We start from the raw sequence: 20,076 nt of genomic DNA on the forward strand, positions 1-20,076 counted from the left end.
ATATATTCTTATGCTACCAGCTTAGGTTCGAACCTATGGAGTCACACATAAAAAAAAATTTTTGACTGATCATATGGTTGATCAACGATTGAGAATTGTTTGAGGGCTTAATCGTCAATTCGATTGATGGTTAATATTATGCAAAAGTTGAAATAAATTTATTCATCAAGTATTAGTGAATTAATGAAAGATTAATTAGTAATTAGATTATTGATCAACTCAATTTGATTGAGCAAAAAGAATTAAATAAAATCTAATTGAATTAGATTCAATTAGATTTGATCCGATTAGGTTATGAGATGGCTTAATCGCTAAGGAAGAATTGTCTCTGATTTGATCAGGACTTTGGTTCAATTAATTTTTAATATGATTAAAATTTGATTAAGAAGTTATGAATCTAATTAGATTAGATTTTATCTATTTTATTTGGGCTAAACCAGATGTAATTTGGTTTGGATTCAAATAAGGAAATAAAAGAGTCCATAGAAGATTGGACTCTTCTCCCTTGCACACTAAAATTTGCATGCCATATTTCTCCATGCCCAAGAGGTTTTTGTATGAACTTTTCTCCACACTAAGAAGCCCTCTCACCCTCCTTTCTCACATTCAAATATGGGTGTTATCTGATTTTTATGGAAGGTTCAAATGAGATTTGAATTGATAACCATAAAAGATAATGTTTGACATTATCTCTAAGACCTTGCCGCCCACTTTCTTTATCCTCTTGATTTTGTGCGACATTTTGAGAAAGTTCTCACTGTGGGAAATCAGATGGGATCTTGTTTTACGATAGAAAATAAAAAGAAGTGGCGTCATATAATTTTTTGGGCGTGAACTTATGAGAGGAGGCGACATCTTTGGAAGAGTCCAAACATTGTTGGACTCTTCACCCCTACTCATTACAGGCCTAATACAAAAGGGATTGGCCTCTCTTTTATACGTGTAAGATAGAAAAGAAAGAGGCTTTCATGTGAGGAGTCTTGGGGCATGAGTTTTTGGCATGAAAAAGAGGAGGAGAGTCCTCTCTCTTGGGGTGTGCGCAAAACTTAGTTTCTAGAATTTTGGTCCTTTAGGTTTGAAAAGAGAGAAAAAATAAGAAAAAAATTATTTTCTTCTCTATCTTTCTTTCACCTCTTTATCTCCTCCAGAAGTTCATCTTCAACCTATAAAAAAATTTCAGAGATTTGAAGAAATGATCCAGATCAGATAAGAAGAAGGTCATCACACGAACTAGCATTCTCAAAAAAATCGATCAGATCGACGCTTCGAGTGAATTTTTCGTAGAGACCGGATATATGTGTAGCTACGAGCAATCAATAAAAATCATCTCTACTATATCTCTCAGTAGCAGCGATCATTGACCCATGCTCAACTATCGAGTTCTGAACTCAGATAGGTGTAGATTTGATCTACTGCTTATATCCATGCATGCAGATTTTATCATGTGATTATTTTAGATTTTATATGTAACATATCATGTCATAGATCTTAGAGTAGATTGATTTGATGATTAGATTATATGCATGTTAGATTAATTTGATTAATCTAATTATCTTCCGCTGTTATTTATTCGAAAATTTCTGAAATACATGCAGAAATCACCTATGATTTCCAATATAAATAACACTCTACATTTTATCTTGATTTACAAATATCCTCCTCCATCTCTAATTATTGTAATGTTAATTCTATATTTCTTAATTTATTATAATATCCTCCATCGATCTTCTAATTTGGGCTAGAGTTTACTGTTTGTGCCTATATGCAAGTTGTTTAGAGTTAGATGGCCAATGTAGATTTATTGGATTATTTTTAAAATAGGATGAAATTTGATGTGGATTCAAAAGAATCCAAGGACTTAAATACTTAAGCCTTAATCTTATCCCCATCCCCTCCCCTAATCCCCATCTCTATAATAGCCATACACCCCACCAACAAGCCCCCAACCATAGCCTCGCCGCCCACATCCCCCTAGCCACCACCATCCTCATTCTCCTCTCCTCGTCCTCTGTCTTCATCTTTTTTTCCCTCTCCTTTTTCCTCTTTTCCCTCTCTTTCCAAAGCTTGGATGAAGTTCTACATGGCTTGAGCAGGTGAGTGATGGGTTAGTTGGGGAGGAGGTATTTGTTCCTACCATTGGTATTCGTTAGGTGGTGAAAAGGTTTAAGAACAGTCAAAAGAGTAAGCTTAGGGAGGTGAGACATGAGGTCTTCATTGGGGGATGGGTCACCATCAATATTAATAGTATGATTTTAGTTAAGGGATGGGTCAACATGAATGCACATTTTGGTTTGTATTTTCTCTAAAATGAATTCACAAATAAGAATTTTGTTTATAAGATCAGATTATGGCTCCATTATTTTTCAATTCAATAAAAGCTTTGAACATCCACTGAAAAATAATTTTTATCTATAAATAGAAGAAAATTCTGCCATCAAGGAAATGCCCAAAACTTATCTGATTCGAAAATCTGAAACAATTAAAGAGAAGAAATTGATGATGATTAGAGAAAAACCCTATGCTTACAGAAATGATATTTTGAAAACAAAATAGCTACTTGCTCTTCAAGAGTTTGAGATGTTAAAGCTTCCGGAATCAAAACTACTAAATGTTTTATGAGAAAAACCAAAATGAAGCACTCCACTATGAGGTTTTTGATCTAAAATTTTGAAAATTACTTCAATCTTCAAAACCATAGTGTTGGAGACCAATAATGAGCATTTTAATCTAGCATTTTGAATCAAAATTTTTAGAAATGACATGAAAAACAAAACTTTAAAACCTTCATAACACAATGTTAGAAACACAACAAACAATTTTGTCCTAAAAAAATAACAAAAATCATCACAAACACCACCACTAACTTGCAATCTATAACCAAAAATAAAGAGGGAGTGAGAGGGAGGAGGAAAGAGATGGAGAGGGAAAAGAAGATGACGAGAGAGAAAGAGGAGAGGAGGACGGGAGTGGCAACAGTCAGGGGGATTGGGGCAGTGGTGGAGGGTTGCCAGTGAGGGTTGTATGACCATCTTAGGGCGGAAGGTTGGGAGAGGGGATGTGGTTAGGGTTAAGACTTGAGTATTTTGGTCTTTGAATTCTTTTAAGTTCATATCAGATTCCATCTTATTTTAAAATAATCCAATAAATCCATATTAGCCATCTAACTCCAAATAATTATCATCTAGGTACCGACGATAAGCTCCACCCCAAATTAAAAGATAAGTGAAGTAGGGGTGGCAAGGGTCGGGTATAGATCGGATCGATCAATATCCATACCCATCCCATCAGAAAAAATCTATATCCATATCCAACCTGTACCAATCTTAGGTTGGATCGGGTCGGGCAAAATAGAGATCCAAGGATGAGCGGGTCAGTTAGGCAAAATAAAGATACAAGGATGGGTATACCTAAAATCTCTCTTTCGATAAAAAATCCCAAGCCCCGCTGATCAAAAATCTCCTCTAATCTCCAATCAAAGTTTTTATTTTTTTTTCCTTCTTTCCTTTGATTTGTTTGCAGAAGTCTCAATTGGATAGGAGGTCAAAGGCTTGGAGCAATCAAATAGGGAAGCTTAGACAAATATGATGGCTCAGGTTTTGTCGAAGCTGTGGATGCCACCCTCCTCCCTTCCTCCTCTATCGCCTAACCAGCGGTCCTCTGACCCCCCAGACTCAACAAATGAGCAGACGACACTCGATCTGACGAACAAAACCCTAGTTGCCTCCTCCCCAAAGTGAAGGGTCTCGATCCTGCTTTCTCTCTACTGCTAGCACCCTCGTTGTCCACCACCAAACCCTTAATGCTTTCTTGCTAGCATTAGCAAGATCTCACCACTTCTTCTTCACTGTTGGCACCTTCTTCGTCCACCATCAAGCCCTTATCAAGCCACTGCTAGAGTTTGGGCACTGGGGTAGGGGGGGAGAGGGGGTGAAGACTCGATGTATTTAAGTTCTATTTAAATAAAAAAAATATTACATTTAAATGAAAGTGATATTATCAGAATAGGATATCCATTATCCATATTCGATTTAAATTTATTTTAAATATATTTTTTAAAATTTATATTTATTTTTTTTGAATTAGATAAAATTTATCGTATTTAAATTGGATCATACCGAATAGATAGAAAAAATTATCATCTTAAAATGAAGAATATTATAATAAATTAAAAAATATAGAATTGATATCGGCAGGATATTTACAGCTCGAAATAAAGTAGTGCTTGCTGGGATCTGGTCCGTCTACGTGTACACGCCGCCTCGGCGTCCCATCCGTACGCTGGACGCTTCTTTCCTCACCGTTTCATCGCCTTTTATTCCGGACGAACTCCCTCCGAGAAGACTATCGGTCGGAGCGCCAATTATCACTCTCTACTGGGTCCCGGCGAAGACCCAGAAACCCCAAGCTCTCTCACGATCGAAACCCTAGGTCTCTCTTCTTTCAGCCGGTGAATCGAATTGGTTATTTGGTTTTATTGGCTCCACTGATCTCCGGCGGCGGGTGGCTGCGGAGGATGGATATCTTGGAGAGGAACCTGGAGCTGAGGGAGAGACAGCGACTGGAAGGTCACACCGATCGAGTCTGGAGCCTGGCATGGAATCCGGCGGCCGGAGTCTCTGGGATTCCGGCGATGCTGGCCTCTTGCAGCGGCGACAAGACCGTCAGGATCTGGCAGCAGGATCCCTCTGGTTCTTGGGATTGCTTGGTTTGATTCCTCCTCTGATTTCTCTTCTTCTTTGACTTGCTTTTTTTTCTTTTTCCCGATATAGTCTCTCCAAGTCCTTACCTTGAGAGGGGGAAAAAGAGAGGTTTTTTTTTGGATCTACATATAATATCCTTGGATCGAGCTTGAAGTAATTATGCTTTGAAAAAGCTTGTTTGTTTTGAGGGGAATTAAAACGAAGAAAGTTTTTGTCACTGTTTTTGAGTGAGAAGACCTCTTTGTAGAGATTTATATCGTTTCTAAGAATATGTGGGTATCACATAAGTTTCATCTGAGAGAAAAAATAATGATCATATCTAAGTCACGGTAATTTACTGGAAGTTAGCTGGGCGTGTTCTAATGCCATTGAGGTTGGTAACGAGATTGCAGAGTAAAGGGCTTGTGTTTTCCACATGTTGAGCATTTGAAATGGAGAAGATATCCAATAAAAGAAAATGGGGGAGGAAAGAAACATTGGGTTTGTGGGGGGGCGCGCTGGGGGTTGGGTTGGTCGGCAAAGTTACCTGGAGACTTGGAAAAAGTGCCAAATGTGCAAAACTCTTTTGTTTACATGCTAGGTGCCAGAAAACCCAACCAGGAGACATGGTGGTATAAAAACGAAGGCTTTGCATTCTTGTAGCACTGTATGCCATATATCAATGCTTAGTATGAAATTGGATGTAAAATGTTGAATTGTTACAAAGCAGAGTAATTTTCCAAGAAATAAAGTAGTTTTAGCTTTATATTTAATAAATTTGTTCAGATGGCTAGATTATGGTTAAAAGTTCACCTAATAAGGAAAATCATTAAGATTCTGAATAAGTATGGTGCTATATTGTGTCATATAAAAGTGTTTATGAGTGACTGTGTTGTGAAGTTTTTGACATGTTCAGGGTATTGCACTCGTAGAACTGCTATTTTAGTTCAAAATATTTATGCTCTGCTACCTTTGTCATCTCGTCCATAGTTTTGAAGAAAATATTTTAAGTAATCTAGATCATCAAATAGAAAATAATGAATTTCAATCATTTAAGGTAACTGTTAGAAAACACTTAGAACCAGATCATCTGGGCTACTGGTGAGACACAGTATTAACTTGAAAAATGCAAATTTAAATTATTGCAATCATTGTTGCAAGTGTCAGTTGATTCTGGTTGGCATGTAGCATGTTGGGCCAAAACTGGCACCCTGTACGGATCAACACACCTATTCAACTCCTTTTTTTCTTTTTAAAATATTTTAATCTAAAAGGATTTCAAATCCCTTTTTTTTTTAGTTTCTGCATGGTGAGGATGCTTCAGCATGGCATGGTCTCTTCAGACAACTGATTGGAATGCCCACAAGAACTAACACTAAAAATCATGCCAGCCACAAATTTTTGCTATCTCTGACTGCCTCTTTATTCCTGAAGCAAACAAATTTTCATGTAATAATGTCTGATTTTTTTTTACAAAAATCATATTTTGGATTTTTTTAAAGAAAAATGTAATGTGATTTCAGATGCCTGAGAGGATGATTGCTTTCAGGAGGATTTATCTTGATATGTTGATGTTTAGGATGTTCCAGTAATGTTATTGTTGACTGTTGTTAATTGTGCATAATTCAAGCCTGAAAGAATTTTAAGTTACTTTAAATCAACAGCTTAAACTTGGACACTGAAGCATAGAAAAATTATAAGATTGCATTATTCATTAACAATTAAAATAAGCCTCCCCCCTGTGGCCCCGGTCCCCGGCTCCTTTCTATCATTTAATGGAAAAAGTGGTTCATACATCTTGTGGTCATGCACAGTTTTCTTCAGCAGTCTTGTTGTAATTAATGTTTAGTCGACATGGCATCCCCATGTCATGCATACTTGGAGGTGATTGTCTATCTCTTGAATTCGTGAAATCCAAGAGTACTCATGATGAACATCCTTAAACAATCCCACCCGCCCCCCAGCCCCTGCCGCCACCATCCCCCCCCACCCCCCCCCCCCCCCCCCCCAACCCAACATTCCCAACTTAGGTTTTTAACAACTTATGGCTCTCTGCTTGCCAACAAGCATGTGTTTTGGCTGCATAAAATAGTTGAGTTTGCAATAATAGATTTGGAACATTCTTCAAATGCAGGCTGTTTTGGAAGATACTCATACTCGCACAGTCAGGTCTTGTGCTTGGTCTCCTAGTGGAAAGTTATTGGCAACAGCAAGTTTTGATGCTGCTACTGCTGTCTGGGAACATATTGGTGGGGACTTCGAATGTGTTGCTACACTGGAAGTATAACTCTCAAGAGGATGTTTTGTGGTTAAAGTTTTCAAAGTGGTTTTTGCTATTTTTCTGCAATATTAGTTATTTTCCGTCTGTTATTTTTTAAGTTGGTCGTTATAATAAACACGTATGCATCTGTTATGTATATAGGGTCATGAAAATGAAGTCAAGAGTGTCTCATGGAATGCTTCTGGTTCCTTGCTAGCCACATGTAGTCGAGATAAGACTGTTTGGATATGGGAAGTGCAACCTGGTAATGAGTTTGAGTGTGTATCAGTCTTGCAAGGTCATACACAGGATGTCAAGATGGTGCAGTGGCACCCATTTTTGGATGTTTTGGTTTCTGTCAGCTATGACAATTCAGTCAAGGTATAGCATTGTTGAGATCATGTATTATCTTTTTCAGAAAAAAAAAAAAAAGAACTGTTGTCAACTTCTAGTTGTTACTTTATGGGCCAGATGAAGTTAGTAATGTGCAGTGTTGTGCCAGATCTGGGCAGAGGATGGCGACAGTGATGATTGGCATTGTGTGCAAACACTAAATGAAGCTAGCAGGTGTTTAACTTACCATCTTTTTCTTTTCCAGTCGGTCAAGTCAGTTCTTGTTGTTGTATCTGCCAAAGATGGATGATGCTTATGCAAGTTTTAACTTATCACAACCCCTTTTTTTTTTTTGCTATCTTATATTTGCAATAACTAATGTTTCACAATTTTCCTACTTAAAAAGCTGCCTCATACCCTTTCTTGTAATTCTTTAATCCTGGAGTCCAGACCTTGGGCTTATATGGAAAAACAGTTAAGGAATAAGTCGCTCTTCAGTTTTCACAAAGAGGGAAAAGTAAAGGGAAGGAGCAAGCACAATATTACCTAGTTGATCACAAATTCAAGATTTGTGAACAACTGAGAAGGCATGTTATCAAACATTCTAGCATAATATGTGTTCCTGTGCTACACAACATTGATGCTAAAGATTCTGCGAGTGAAGCAAGAAAACATGTCCCCAATGTGATCTTCAATTTTGCTAGTGTGTCACAGTAGGAAGAAAATTTAATACAGATCCAAAGCACCACAAGCCTATAAGCAGACAGTGAGTTGTCTTGACGGGATCCTACCAAGTGCTGACCGGCTTCAACAAAGTCTACCTACCACTTATTGTTGTTATTCTATCACAAAAACTCTGATAAGTAATCTATTCTTCTCTCTTTCTCTCTTTCATTAGTCTTTCTTTTTTTTCTAAAGTTTTGCAAATTCACCAGCAGCTAAGAGCTTTCTGAGATTAACTCTCCACGTAAACAAAAATGCATATCACTGAGGCAGTTCATTTTGATGCATTTATGATCTTTGTATTCTTTTTCCCATTCAATTAAATATTTATGGTTTAAGTGCTAAAAATGGTAAAGAATAAGGTTTCCGAGTCATGAACATTAACAAAAAAATTAAGATAACATACTTGAGGTTTTCAAAGAATATAACATGTCGGACAATGTAATATTTTACCAAAAGTTACTACCAATTCATCTATTTTGCCTGCAATTCAATGTAATATACCTGAGGATTTTTATTGGCGTATATTATGCTTATGTAGAATGTGATATATGATGAGTCGGACAATAATCACACAACATTTACCATGAAATTGGTTTGCATATTCAGATTATGGTGAATTACATGTCCATGTTGTACAAGCAAACTGATTACTCTTCTTTTCTGCGCATACTGGAAAATAATCCTTGGAACAGCATTTTGAGATTGTGTGAGATATTGACTTGTTTATGATTTGTGCTTCTCAGTGGTCATACATCAACAGTCTGGGCTGTGTCTTTCAGCTCTAATGGAGATAGAATGGTTACCTGCAGGTATATACTCATGTTTGTTGGAAGTAGTTTATTCATAAGAAAAGATCAATAAAATGATTTATTCATTTTTGTAGTGATGATCTGACATTAAAGATATGGGACACTAGTAGCAACCCATCTGAGACAAGTGACAGTAACTGTGGATCTTGGTGAGATGCAACTTTATCTGACTTCTCAATCATTTTGCATGGTATATGTAATTTTTTCTTTGAGGTGTGCAAGTTTCTGAGACATTTTACTGGGAAATTGTTAGCACCAATTTTGTTTACATATTATAATGAGCATTCAAGTATTTGCTACGAAGACTTGTCAGAACTTGGAGAATGTACTGTGTTATGTATCAAGCTTTGTCCCAAATATGAGTTATAGAGAGTCTCGTGTCAAATATTTCAGTTTCCTTTTTTCTTTTCTTTTTTTTTTTTTGTAATCAGTTGGGGTAACCTTCATTAAAATGATGGTGTACAAATGCAGAGATTTGGTAGGTTGGTCTAGTAAGCAAGATGAATAATTTTTCTTGTTTCTTTCATTCCTAAGAGATGCATAGACAATATGATAGTTGGGAGCTGACTCTTTGGACTGCTGACCCTTTTTTTTTTTAAATTATTTTTTGCAAGATTTCTCTCAATATTCCACATTGTAATTCTGTGACACCAACATTGTGGTGCAAAATGAAATTTAGAGCCTTATTTTATGCCTTAGCTGTTTTCAGTTAAGTTGAAGCAATCTATCATTGTTTAAGACTACTTTAAAGCATGTGTTGCACATGGTTACTTTCAGAGATTTTAAATATGGAATAAATTTTAAAAATATTTTAGTATGGATTAGATGCTAATATAATAATATATATTGTTCATGTTTAATATTTTATTGTATATTGTGCTCATATTTTCTTAAGATTTTTGTGGTATATTATGTTTGTATTCTAGGTATGTTTAAGTTTTGGTACAACCAAAGTTGAATTTTGGTGATCATTAGGTTCTTATCATGCATAGGATCATGGAGAATTGGAAATCCTAACTTAAGGATAGTTTTATCTGACTCCTCCATAGAGTCCAGCAATGCTAAGAACCTTTTTGTAATAGTTTAGCATGGTTTAAACTTCAAACATCCCAGAGAAAAATCTATCCAAGTTATTATGGGAATGGGAAAGAGATCCGATTAGTGATTAACCCCACTAGGTGATGATTGATAAATCATTCCATTTTATGAAAGAAGGAAAAAAGAAAAAAAGAAAGGTTTGAAGTGACACATCAGTCATGTCAATTCAATTGAACTGGGTTTAGTTATTCAGGTTTGTTCAAGATATATACGATCATTTAACATTTATTAGGACTATAAATAAATTTTGTTAGCTTATTTTTCATGAAGTTTGTGAGTTCGAAATTTATAAGTTATCATTCAATCATGGAGTTATGAATATTTTTTGAAGTCAGTAGGTCCTATTGCTTTATATGAAAATTGTAATGCAAAAATTATTTATAAGTAATTTGCTGATCAAGGGACATAGGAATAAATTTCCTTACTCATGAAAAGCTCTGCTCTGTTTTTTACCTGTTCTCTTTAGCCACACTCCTGAGTGTGAATCTACATCTTCCCTCCCATTCAGACACCAAACTCCTGTATAATCATCATTTAATATAAAAAGATTAATAGAGTTGGTCATTACTTGGACAAGAATGACTGTCTTTTCCCTATTCACAAGGAAATAAGAAAAAGATAAGGCCTTTTTCTCCTCCTATAAGAAAAGGGGATTGTTTTTCAATGGAGTTGGGAGGGACAAATGCATGAAAATCTTTTGTTATATGCAAGAAGGTTGCAAAAGAAGATCTGATTTTCTATATTCAATAATTTTGAAGGTTAATTAATAAACTATTCACTTTGTGAAGCCAAAGAAGAAGCATTCTGGGTACTTAAAGACTGTAAACTACTAGGTTTTATTTGAAGATTTAGGATTTGAAGTCATGGCAATTTCCAAGATTAGAAAATGCTTATTCTTACTTACAGAAGAGGAAATGCTTGTTTTTTCTCCTTTTTTATTTTTTAAAAAAGAAAAGTCACCAAACCAGCCATGTCTAGTTTTGAAGACTAAACAGTTGAATTTACTATATGCGTACACTCTTTGGACACATGCATCTGTCAAGAGATTCCCATTTCTAGATGGGTCTATGCCTTCTCAAATTTTATAGCACACATGCTGTTTAGAAAGACAGTTATTCTGGCTATGGCTAAACCATATAGCATCTTTCTAGCATACGAAGAAGCAGCAAGCTACTTAGTAACCTTCAACCATAAACAGTTGCACACTTTGTGTTTATTGGTATGCCAATGGAGACCAGCTAAGCTAAAGTAGGGCATTAAGCAATGTTACCCATATGTTAAGATATGTCATTAATCCCATGTAGCTTAAAGAAATACTTATCATGTATCAACAACCATATAGACCCAGTCAGACAGTTCATAACTACCGCGACATGCATAGAAAAAGGTGGGTAAGAAATTATAGCTGGAAAAGGTCCTTGATGTACATTGTTCTCCCTTGAAATGTAGGGGTCCATGTCACACTGTGCGAGTGTATGAAATGACCTATGGGATCTAGATTGTGAGGTGCTCAAGGTTTACTGGATAGTGCAGCTGTTTATGGATGAAGTTAGGATGCAATCGAATATTGTTGAGTTCTGCGGATGACAATAACCACAGGTGGTGATATTTGTGAGAAAAAGCACTTAAGAGAAAATGTATGTTGGAGTTCCTATTTAATAGGGACATTAAGGCTTCTGAATAATCAGAGATGAAATCCAAACTTGTGTGGTCAGATTTAGGAGATATGACACTCATTTTTTAAGAGTCTTAGCCAGTGAAAAAAAAACTACAGTTGATAAAGATATTCTGGGAGAAGAAAACATTAAATAGAAAAAGGCATATAAGACTTCTGATTTGATCATGATATTTAAGCATTTGCATCAATCATCGATAAAATTCAAATTTAAACTAACGAATAGTTTGTTTTCTATACGATGTCAATGGGATGATCTGATTTGGAGGCAAACCTACTTCGATTAGGTAATTCTAGGATAAGGGCATTGAGAAGGTTTAATAAGGTTGTTTTGAGAATAATTTTTGAAACATTATAAGGGGCATTTGGCTGGGGTGATCATCCTAATATCAAGGGTTATTTAGATGGAGGTGGTGAGATCACTATGTTTGGTTGCACCATGGTGATTTTGTATGGCAGTGATCCGAAATTGCTCCCACTCCTCAAATCATTCCCAACCCGGTGATGGAAAATCCATCTTTAAGGACAAGTATCTAAGATTGCCCGAAGGCAGTGATTTTAGGCTGAAATTTAGAGACAAAATCCCCCTCAACCTAGTGGAAAAGTTGATATATCAATATGCCATTAGTATATCATATCAATATAATATATATTATATTATATTGATATTACCTAGATAGTATTTAGGATATATAATGTTATAATTTATTATTAATCATATTATCATCATATTATTGTTCAATCATATATTTAAACTATAATAGAAACATGTTATTGTACTTTATATTTATATTATGAAACCATTTAATGTATTACTTCTATTTATCTTATTTTCCCAATCAAAATAAATTTTAGTATTAAAATAATAATTATAAGTATTAGTTCTATAACAATAATTAACATATATAAAATTGTAATTATTCTTTCTAAAGAATTAAATTCTATAATATTATAAGTTTTAATCCTATAATAACAATTAACATATTTTTAAAGGATTCATAATTTATAGGATTAATAAATATATCAATATTTTATGATAATATATGTTATATGATTAATAAATATATTTTTATGAAATATATCAAGGGTAGTTTTGGTATTATAATGTCAATGATTTTGGATTCGTATGGAATATCAAATAAGTTACTTGTGGATACTCGGGGATATTTAATTATTGGAACATAGCATACTAAATATGGTGATCTTATATCATTAGGGATCAGGTTACCATAGGATAAAGATCATTAGTGATCTAAGATCACCTTAGTGATCCTATTTCGATCACCAAATGCCACCTAAGGGTACTTTGGGATAGAGCATTATGAGAATGAGAAAGTTTTCACATCATTATTGACAAACTTATATAATTTTTAAGATTAATAATTGTGAGTGTAAAGTAGTTGAATGGGCCCATTGAATTACTGGCCTAATTGGTTGTGGAACATGAAACGGAAGGATAGGTATTGTTATTCCTCTATGTTGCTTTGAAATGGTACTTATGGTGATCGGTTAAGTTTATGCTTCAAGCCCCCACAACCCCCCATCCAAAGAAAACACACCCATGCACAAATGTAATCATTTTATTCCTTGAAATTTGGTTTGGTGTTGACTAGAATAAACAATTCGACAAAAAATGTGACATTGTTTGGCGGGGTAACTCAGTATTCCCCCTTTTACTTGGACTTAATCTATAACCTAATGGGAGAAAAAAGTAATAACCATCAAATTTGGCTACTTATTAGATTGATTCAAATATTGTAAAATAACAATTGGAGGTGAAAATATGTGGTTTTAAAGGTGACAATTTTTCAACTTGTCACAAGTTCACATGATTACTTGCATATCACAACATGCAGGTTCAGAAAAATCATCAAAAGCAAGAACTTCATAGTTTTGGCAAACTGCAGGAATGGATTCAGAAATACTGGGGAATAAAAGAGGTTAAAAGGAGATTATTTAAAGAACATTGCAACATCTTGATGAACTTATTTCTTATTTAAAGAACATGACAATGTCTTGATGAACTTATTTCAGAATAATTTGTGTAATATTCATATAAAGTTGTGAGTTCTCAATGCAAGTTGGCAAATTTTGTCTTCAATAGTAAATATTGGGATACTCAGCGAAGTACTGACAAGGAAAACTTGAGAATGCATCCAAGAAAACTGGCTTTAGGACTTTTTGTATGGTGGAAAAACATGCACATTCATATCGTCATGTCAGTTGGATGGGTTTTGCAGGCTGAAGAAACATTCAATCTCTTTTCCAAATGGACATTTATTGGAAACCACTGGTTCCAATCTTGTTTTACCTGTTTTTACCAGCCAGTGTCCTTTTAGTATCATCACATATTTGTAATTCAACATGTTGAGCAGTTGGAGATTTTGATTTAAAGTTATATAAGGTAATGGTGCTCTAATATCGAAGAAAACTCTTTAAAACCCTCTTAGAAAGCTTTCATGAATATTAGGTATCTTGGAAGAAGTAATCAAACGTGTCTTATGTCTTTGCCTCCTAACTGGCAGCCATCTAGACATGTATGTACATACATGGAGAGGGTACTAGTATTGGGGGCTGAGGACGTTGAAGATTCAACTCTACTAGCTCTAATTCAGTGATGGGCCTTATAGATCGAGGATTCCTAATGTTGATCATGAACTATAATTTTTAGAATGCCTGGAAGTTTAAAAATATTTATTTATATGTTGGTGGTCTCTTGCCTATGTTTTAAGTAAAATGAAAATGGAAAGACTAATTAAAGTTGCTATGCTGAAATACATTGTTAGACCAAATTTATGGAATCCAAACTACTCAGTCTTGACCATGATCTAGATATCCTAAAACACATAAAGAACAAAGTTCAATTAATTTTGATGCTTCTAAATTACAAAAAAGAAATGATGAATTGTATCATGCCACTGAAATTGTCCATGTTGTGACCATTTCAATACATGGGCAAGAAATCTTTGAAGTGTCAATTTTTTAATACCTTGGATTTTTATTATTGTAGATTATCTTTAATAATGTGGATTTTCAGTTTTGATGTTCCATCATTGGTCTCAGACAGACTGACCGTCCCACCACACAGACACACAACTATTGCCATCATATAGGTGCTTTTTGATTCTTTAGTGAACCAGAATAAAGTTCAATTTTGAGCTTTATTCAGGTTAATTGAGCCAAAACTTGTTGGGCAGCTGAATGAAGCCCCAGCCAAAAGCTTTTTGGGCACCTGAATGAAGCCCGAATAAAGAGGGGTACTTTTGGGATTTGAGAAGAACCGAAAAGCACCTTCTTCATACTACTTGGTTTTAATTAACTGGGTTAAAACTATTGGCTAGGGGGTTTTGAATAGTGTTACTTGGTGAACAAGGAATAAGGGCCTTTTTGAGTAGAGTTATTTTGGAAACACAGAGCTGCAGTGATTGTAGAAGATTTTAGATAAATAACCATTACTTTTTTATTATATTGCATATGCATTTGATTAGTGTTTTCCTAAATGTATGATTAAAGATATGTTGTAGCTCTCCAATCACTACTGGGAACCCTGGCTTCACATCCCCCCACGGGGGTCCTCTTCTTTTTTCTGTCCATCTTGGTTGTCCGACCACACAGACACACAACTATTGCAGTCATATAGGTGCTTTTTGTTTCCTTAGTAAACCAGAGTGAAGTCCATTTTTGAGCTTAATTCAGGTTAATTCGGCCAAAAACTTTTTGGGCACCTGGATGAAGCCCCAGCCAAAAGCTTTTTGGGCACCTGAATGAACCCCCAATAAGGGGAGGGTTCTTTTGGAATTTGAGAAGAACTGAAAAACACCTTCTTCGTACTACTTGGTTTTACTTTTAATTAACTAGGTTAAAACTATTTGGATAGGAGGTTTTGAATAGTGGTACTTGGTGAACAAGGAATAAGGGCCTTTTTGAGTAAAGTTATTTAAATATCGCATTAATATTATTTTGGAAACAGAGAACTGCAGTGATTATAGAAGATTTTAGATAAATAACCATTATTTTTATTATATTGCATATACATTTGATTAGTGTTTTCCTAAATCTATGATTAAAGATGTGTCGAGCTCTCCAATCACTACTGGGAACCCTGGCTTCATGTATATGTAAAATAATGCTACACACTAACTTGGTTGGATTTATCCAAGCATGTGTCCAAGCTAACAGACTTTGCAGTCCTCAATGTGAGTTTTGCCCCCTGAAGAACTAGAGAGACATGGAATTTGTCAGGGACTAATACTGTTATTAAACATTAGATTTATCAGTATTTTTGTTTTAAGATTCCGTACCAGCTGTGGGATTAGCATCAATATTCCTTTTTTCTTTTTTCCTGTTAAGAACATGAAAAAGGCTATCAGAATTCATCATCCCATCCCGCTCCATGTTTTCTTGTATAAAGATCAGGAGGAAGTATAGTTTTTCTTTGTTCAAGGGATAAAACCTACTTTCTTTTTGGGTGGTAGTCTATATGCTATCCGTTGGTTTACTGCTGGTCTGGTCCAGTATTTTCTTCTGGCCTATCTCAGAAAAGTTCAGGTGTTGAATGCCCTAACTTAAGCATATGTGCCAGAGGAATTACTCTCATGAACATGGCAGACGTGTTTTAAATATTCTAGACTGTCATTCCGGCCCAATCTACATGCTATTACATATTTTATCAGTCTTTTGTTGTCTGATAAGAATGTTGTTCTGGTTCTTTCAGGAGACATCTCTGTACTATCTCTGGTTATCATGATCGAACCATATTTTCAGTTAATTGGTCAAGGTATACACTTCAACATCTTCTTCCTTTTTTAACTTTTTTAATGAATGATCCAATTTGGACAGATTCAACAGTGTTATCTCTTGTTCATCTAACTGTTTTAACTTCATACAATTGGGCAAAAAGTGTTGCTTGCATGTGGAAATATAAAATTTAATTGTGTGGTTTGTGTTGTTTTAGCCAAAAAGAGCGTGAAGTCCTTGACTGATACCACCCCTCTGCCCACCCCCCAAAATACCCCTCCAACCCCTTTTTTCCTATGCGCCTTATAATCATGATGATTTACTTGTACTAACGTATGCAGTTTGTGTACTCACTAGACAGCCTAAACTTTGTAGCTCATATGAATCTTTCATACAACAATTAGAGAATAAATTGTAGTTAGGAGATATTAATGCTTGATAAGTTGTTAATGTGACTTGTGAGTTGCAAATATAGTTATGAAATGAAGATAATTCATTTTATGATGGCATGCATTTGCAAATTTTGAATCATGATTTTCACTTTGTTCCATTTGTGCATGATAGGGAGGGTGTAATCGCTAGTGGAGCAGCTGATGATGCTATTCGTCTTTTTCTTGAGAGTAAAGACAATTCGGTATTTGGCCATGTTCTTCTTGTTGTTTTGGATGGTGTTTGTTCTTTTTTACTTGTATGATTGGCTTTGTATGTCAATTATCTGCTATTTTATAGAGTGCCTAGGAACCTCATTGTGAAATTCTGAGGAAGTTATTAAAGATTTGTCTGTCTGATTAGTTTTCCTTCCCTTCTCGTGTCTAATTAGTCTCATCTATAATTTAATTATGCTTATCTACTTATGCCTTCATTTCCCACTAGCATATACTGTCTAAATGCTTTTGTAAAAGGTTTATCATTGCTCGGATTACTTTGCTCAAATTACTTTTTGAAGGCCATTTCTGTTTCCAACACCAGTTATTCTTTTATTTTGTTTTCTTTTGTTCTTGTATTCAGGCAATCTTAGGTCACCCTCTAACCATCGCCTAATCTTTCGGATCCATTAGTAAGCTCTTCTGTTTAACATGGTGTCTTGGATTTTACTGCATGTTCTCGCTCTCTCCTTGTTGACCTGGACTTGAAAGCGGTCAATGAGACTTGTATCTTAGGCTGATGGCATCCATAGCACCTTGGAGTGCTTGTTTAAGCTTCTCTTAGATTTGAGATTGCTTATGATAGCTTGTAGAGCCTTGACTGTTTTGGATGGAAAGTTAGTGCATAGCTTGGGACCCAGGATGAAAAGCTGTACGGCATAATTTCTCAATATAAAGTGGAGATTCTATTGTTCTTTTTTATGGTTCTTCCAAATTGCATCAATAAATCTCTCCTGCTCATTGCTTTTGTTATATTTCCCGGACAACTATAAAAATTTTCTTCACTTGTCCTCACTCCACATTGGAAGTGTTGAAGAACGCAATCTGTGGTCTCTGACAGGTTATGTTATTATGCCTCAGGTTGATGCACCATCCTACAAGTTATTGTCTAAGAAAGAAAAGGCCCATGACATGGATGTAAACTCAGTACAATGGAATCCTAAGGTGAACTACTCTTCGTTTAAGATTGACCTTTTAATCATGTATCATGATCTTACTGTTTTCCCGTGCTGTTCTCAAAGCTGTCAGTTTATGTTTTTATGAATTGATTGGAAGCACATGTTCTTGTATATTTCAATCTTCAGGAACCTGGAGTACTGGCCTCAGCCAGTGATGATGGGACAATAAAGATATGGGAACTATTGGAAGTACCCCGATGATAATTTTTGCTGTATGCAGGCTTACGTCGGATGTCTTTCATTTAATTGATGGGTCTGCAGAGTAGGAGCCGAAATAAGTCAAGGACATGGTAGTCTCATGGTGCTCTTGTGAGACTACTGGCATAGACATTTTATTCATGCTTGCCTTCTCAAATTACTTCTTGTGACCACCCTTTTTATCTCTATCCAAATGAAAATGTGTGGTGAGGTGAGAAAAACTTGCTTCAGCACGCATGCAATCGTGTATGCATGTGCACGCGCATATGTGCAAGGGAGAGGGTGTGCGGGGGTTGTAATCATATTTTTGGAATCGATGATATCATTTCTATGCTTTGTCGTTGTTGGGATTGTTGCCGGTAGTAGAGTTTTTTAAAGTATTGTTTTTGCTGGTATGGTGTTTAACCAAAAGCTGTTTGACATTTGGTTACCATTTTTCTAAGATGTTGTGAGACTTTAACATCTTTTATAACCAAATTGAGAAAATATTTTCTGATAAAAAAAATTGAGAAAATATTTTTGGTATCACAAAATGATAATAAAAAATATTATATTTATAAAATATAGTATAGTATAATATAGTTCAGTGCATGCATGTGTGTGAGAGAGAGGAAAAGAAATCATCTGCCATATAGGTACTTTGGAATCTATAATATCATTCCAAACTTGGATATGTTTGGGACTGCTTTCAGTAGTAGAGTTTTTTGAAATAGAGCTTTTTTTCAGTAGAGATTTTAAGGAAAAAAAAAAAAAAAAAGTAAGTGCTGGGAAGCTTTAATGCTCTTTTATAATCAAATTGAGGTGCTCTTAGCATTAACAAATGGCAATAGAAGACATTGCATTAGTATAATATGGTATAGTATTATAACATATTATTATATTATTATATAATAGTGTTATTATAATATAATATGATGTATCTATTAGTTAGTAATTATAATATAATATTTTGATATAAAGTATTATAGTTATTATTATTATTACATATTGATATATTGTAATAGTACAATATTATTACAATATATGAATCTGATATTGTTATTTTAGCATAATCATATTATTTTCATATGGATAAATTATAATGTATTGTTCATCTATAATTTATGTATCTTATTTTTAATCTAAATATTATAATAAAAATGTAATTATATCAAGTAATAAAGAATGCCATTATTAAAAACAGAAAATTTTGATTCGCATAACATATCCATGTTGACCAGAAAGCATAGTATTCATGTTACAAGCATAATTTCATGAAAAAAGAAGTCAATAAGTTATAAAAAGAGTTGTAACACGAGAGTGTAGAACATCTATGTTATGATCACTCATTGTTTTATTTTACTTCGTACTCAGTTCTTTCTATTATTCATCAATCTCTAAACAATCAGCAAGAAGATCATTCTCATCATTATAGCATTACTCAAAATCTTTATTGCATGATTTGTAATGAAGTTATGAATGGCTATGAAAAGCAACCCTAATGTGAGCTTATTTTTGATAAAATAAGTTACAAACTATACCTCTCTCCTTTGTAGTCCCATATGTTGTATCCATCAAGTAAAATTTACTTGCATAAATATATATAAATTAGTTTTCTATTTTTATGCATTAAACTAAAAACATATGACTGTTATAATGATATATCTTATTAAAATGTATACCTCCAGATGGGTGAGAAATTGGAGCTCTTTTTTGTGTATAGTCACTAAAAAGATACGTGCATCGTGAGCAATATCCTTCCATCCAATCCAAACAAAAATGATATATTTTGCATAGGAATCTCTTTTCAATTAATATATGGTATTTATTTGGATAAATTTTTTTTTTTTTATCAACATATAGGTACCATCAATTGCTTCGATATAGCTTTTAAAATATTGCTACTAGTGCTTGCCATCACGGAATTTATTTGGAATGTTTTTAAGCTCCCAATCAATTAGGATAATAATATCCTTGGA

The 20,076-nt window shown here is 34.7% G+C and overlaps 1 protein-coding gene across 1 annotated transcript; it reads left to right on the plus strand.

The window, feature by feature from the left end:
• The first annotated feature begins 4,247 nt into the window (after nt 1-4,247).
• On the plus strand, nt 4,248-18,463 carry LOC105033040 (protein CIA1). The gene is made up of 10 exons (XM_010907684.4): nt 4,248-4,705; nt 6,814-6,960; nt 7,102-7,320; nt 7,442-7,506; nt 8,742-8,807; nt 8,882-8,956; nt 16,295-16,357; nt 16,882-16,951; nt 17,823-17,906; nt 18,047-18,463. Exons 1-10 carry the CDS (start codon nt 4,514-4,516, stop codon nt 18,119-18,121), a joined length of 1,056 nt encoding a protein of 351 aa, XP_010905986.1. The 5' UTR covers nt 4,248-4,513; the 3' UTR covers nt 18,122-18,463.
• Nucleotides 18,464-20,076: the final 1,613 nt, after the last annotated feature.

Source organism: Elaeis guineensis, chromosome 7, assembly GCF_000442705.2.
Source record: "Elaeis guineensis isolate ETL-2024a chromosome 7, EG11, whole genome shotgun sequence".
Classification (NCBI taxonomy): Eukaryota; Viridiplantae; Streptophyta; class Magnoliopsida; order Arecales; family Arecaceae; genus Elaeis; species Elaeis guineensis.

What these genes read in the sequence shown, in the direction of transcription:
- LOC105033040 (XM_010907684.4), top strand. Translation starts at nt 4,514, where the DNA reads ATGGATATCTTGGAGAGGAACCTGGAGCTGAGGGAGAGACAGCGACTG. An exon ending in ACACTAAATGAAGCTAGCAG is followed by an intron (nt 7,507 to 8,741) that starts GTGTTTAACTTA and finishes TGTGCTTCTCAG; the next exon opens with TGGTCATACATCAACAGTCT. An exon ending in CAGTACAATGGAATCCTAAG is followed by an intron (nt 17,907 to 18,046) that starts GTGAACTACTCT and finishes TTCAATCTTCAG; the next exon opens with GAACCTGGAGTACTGGCCTC.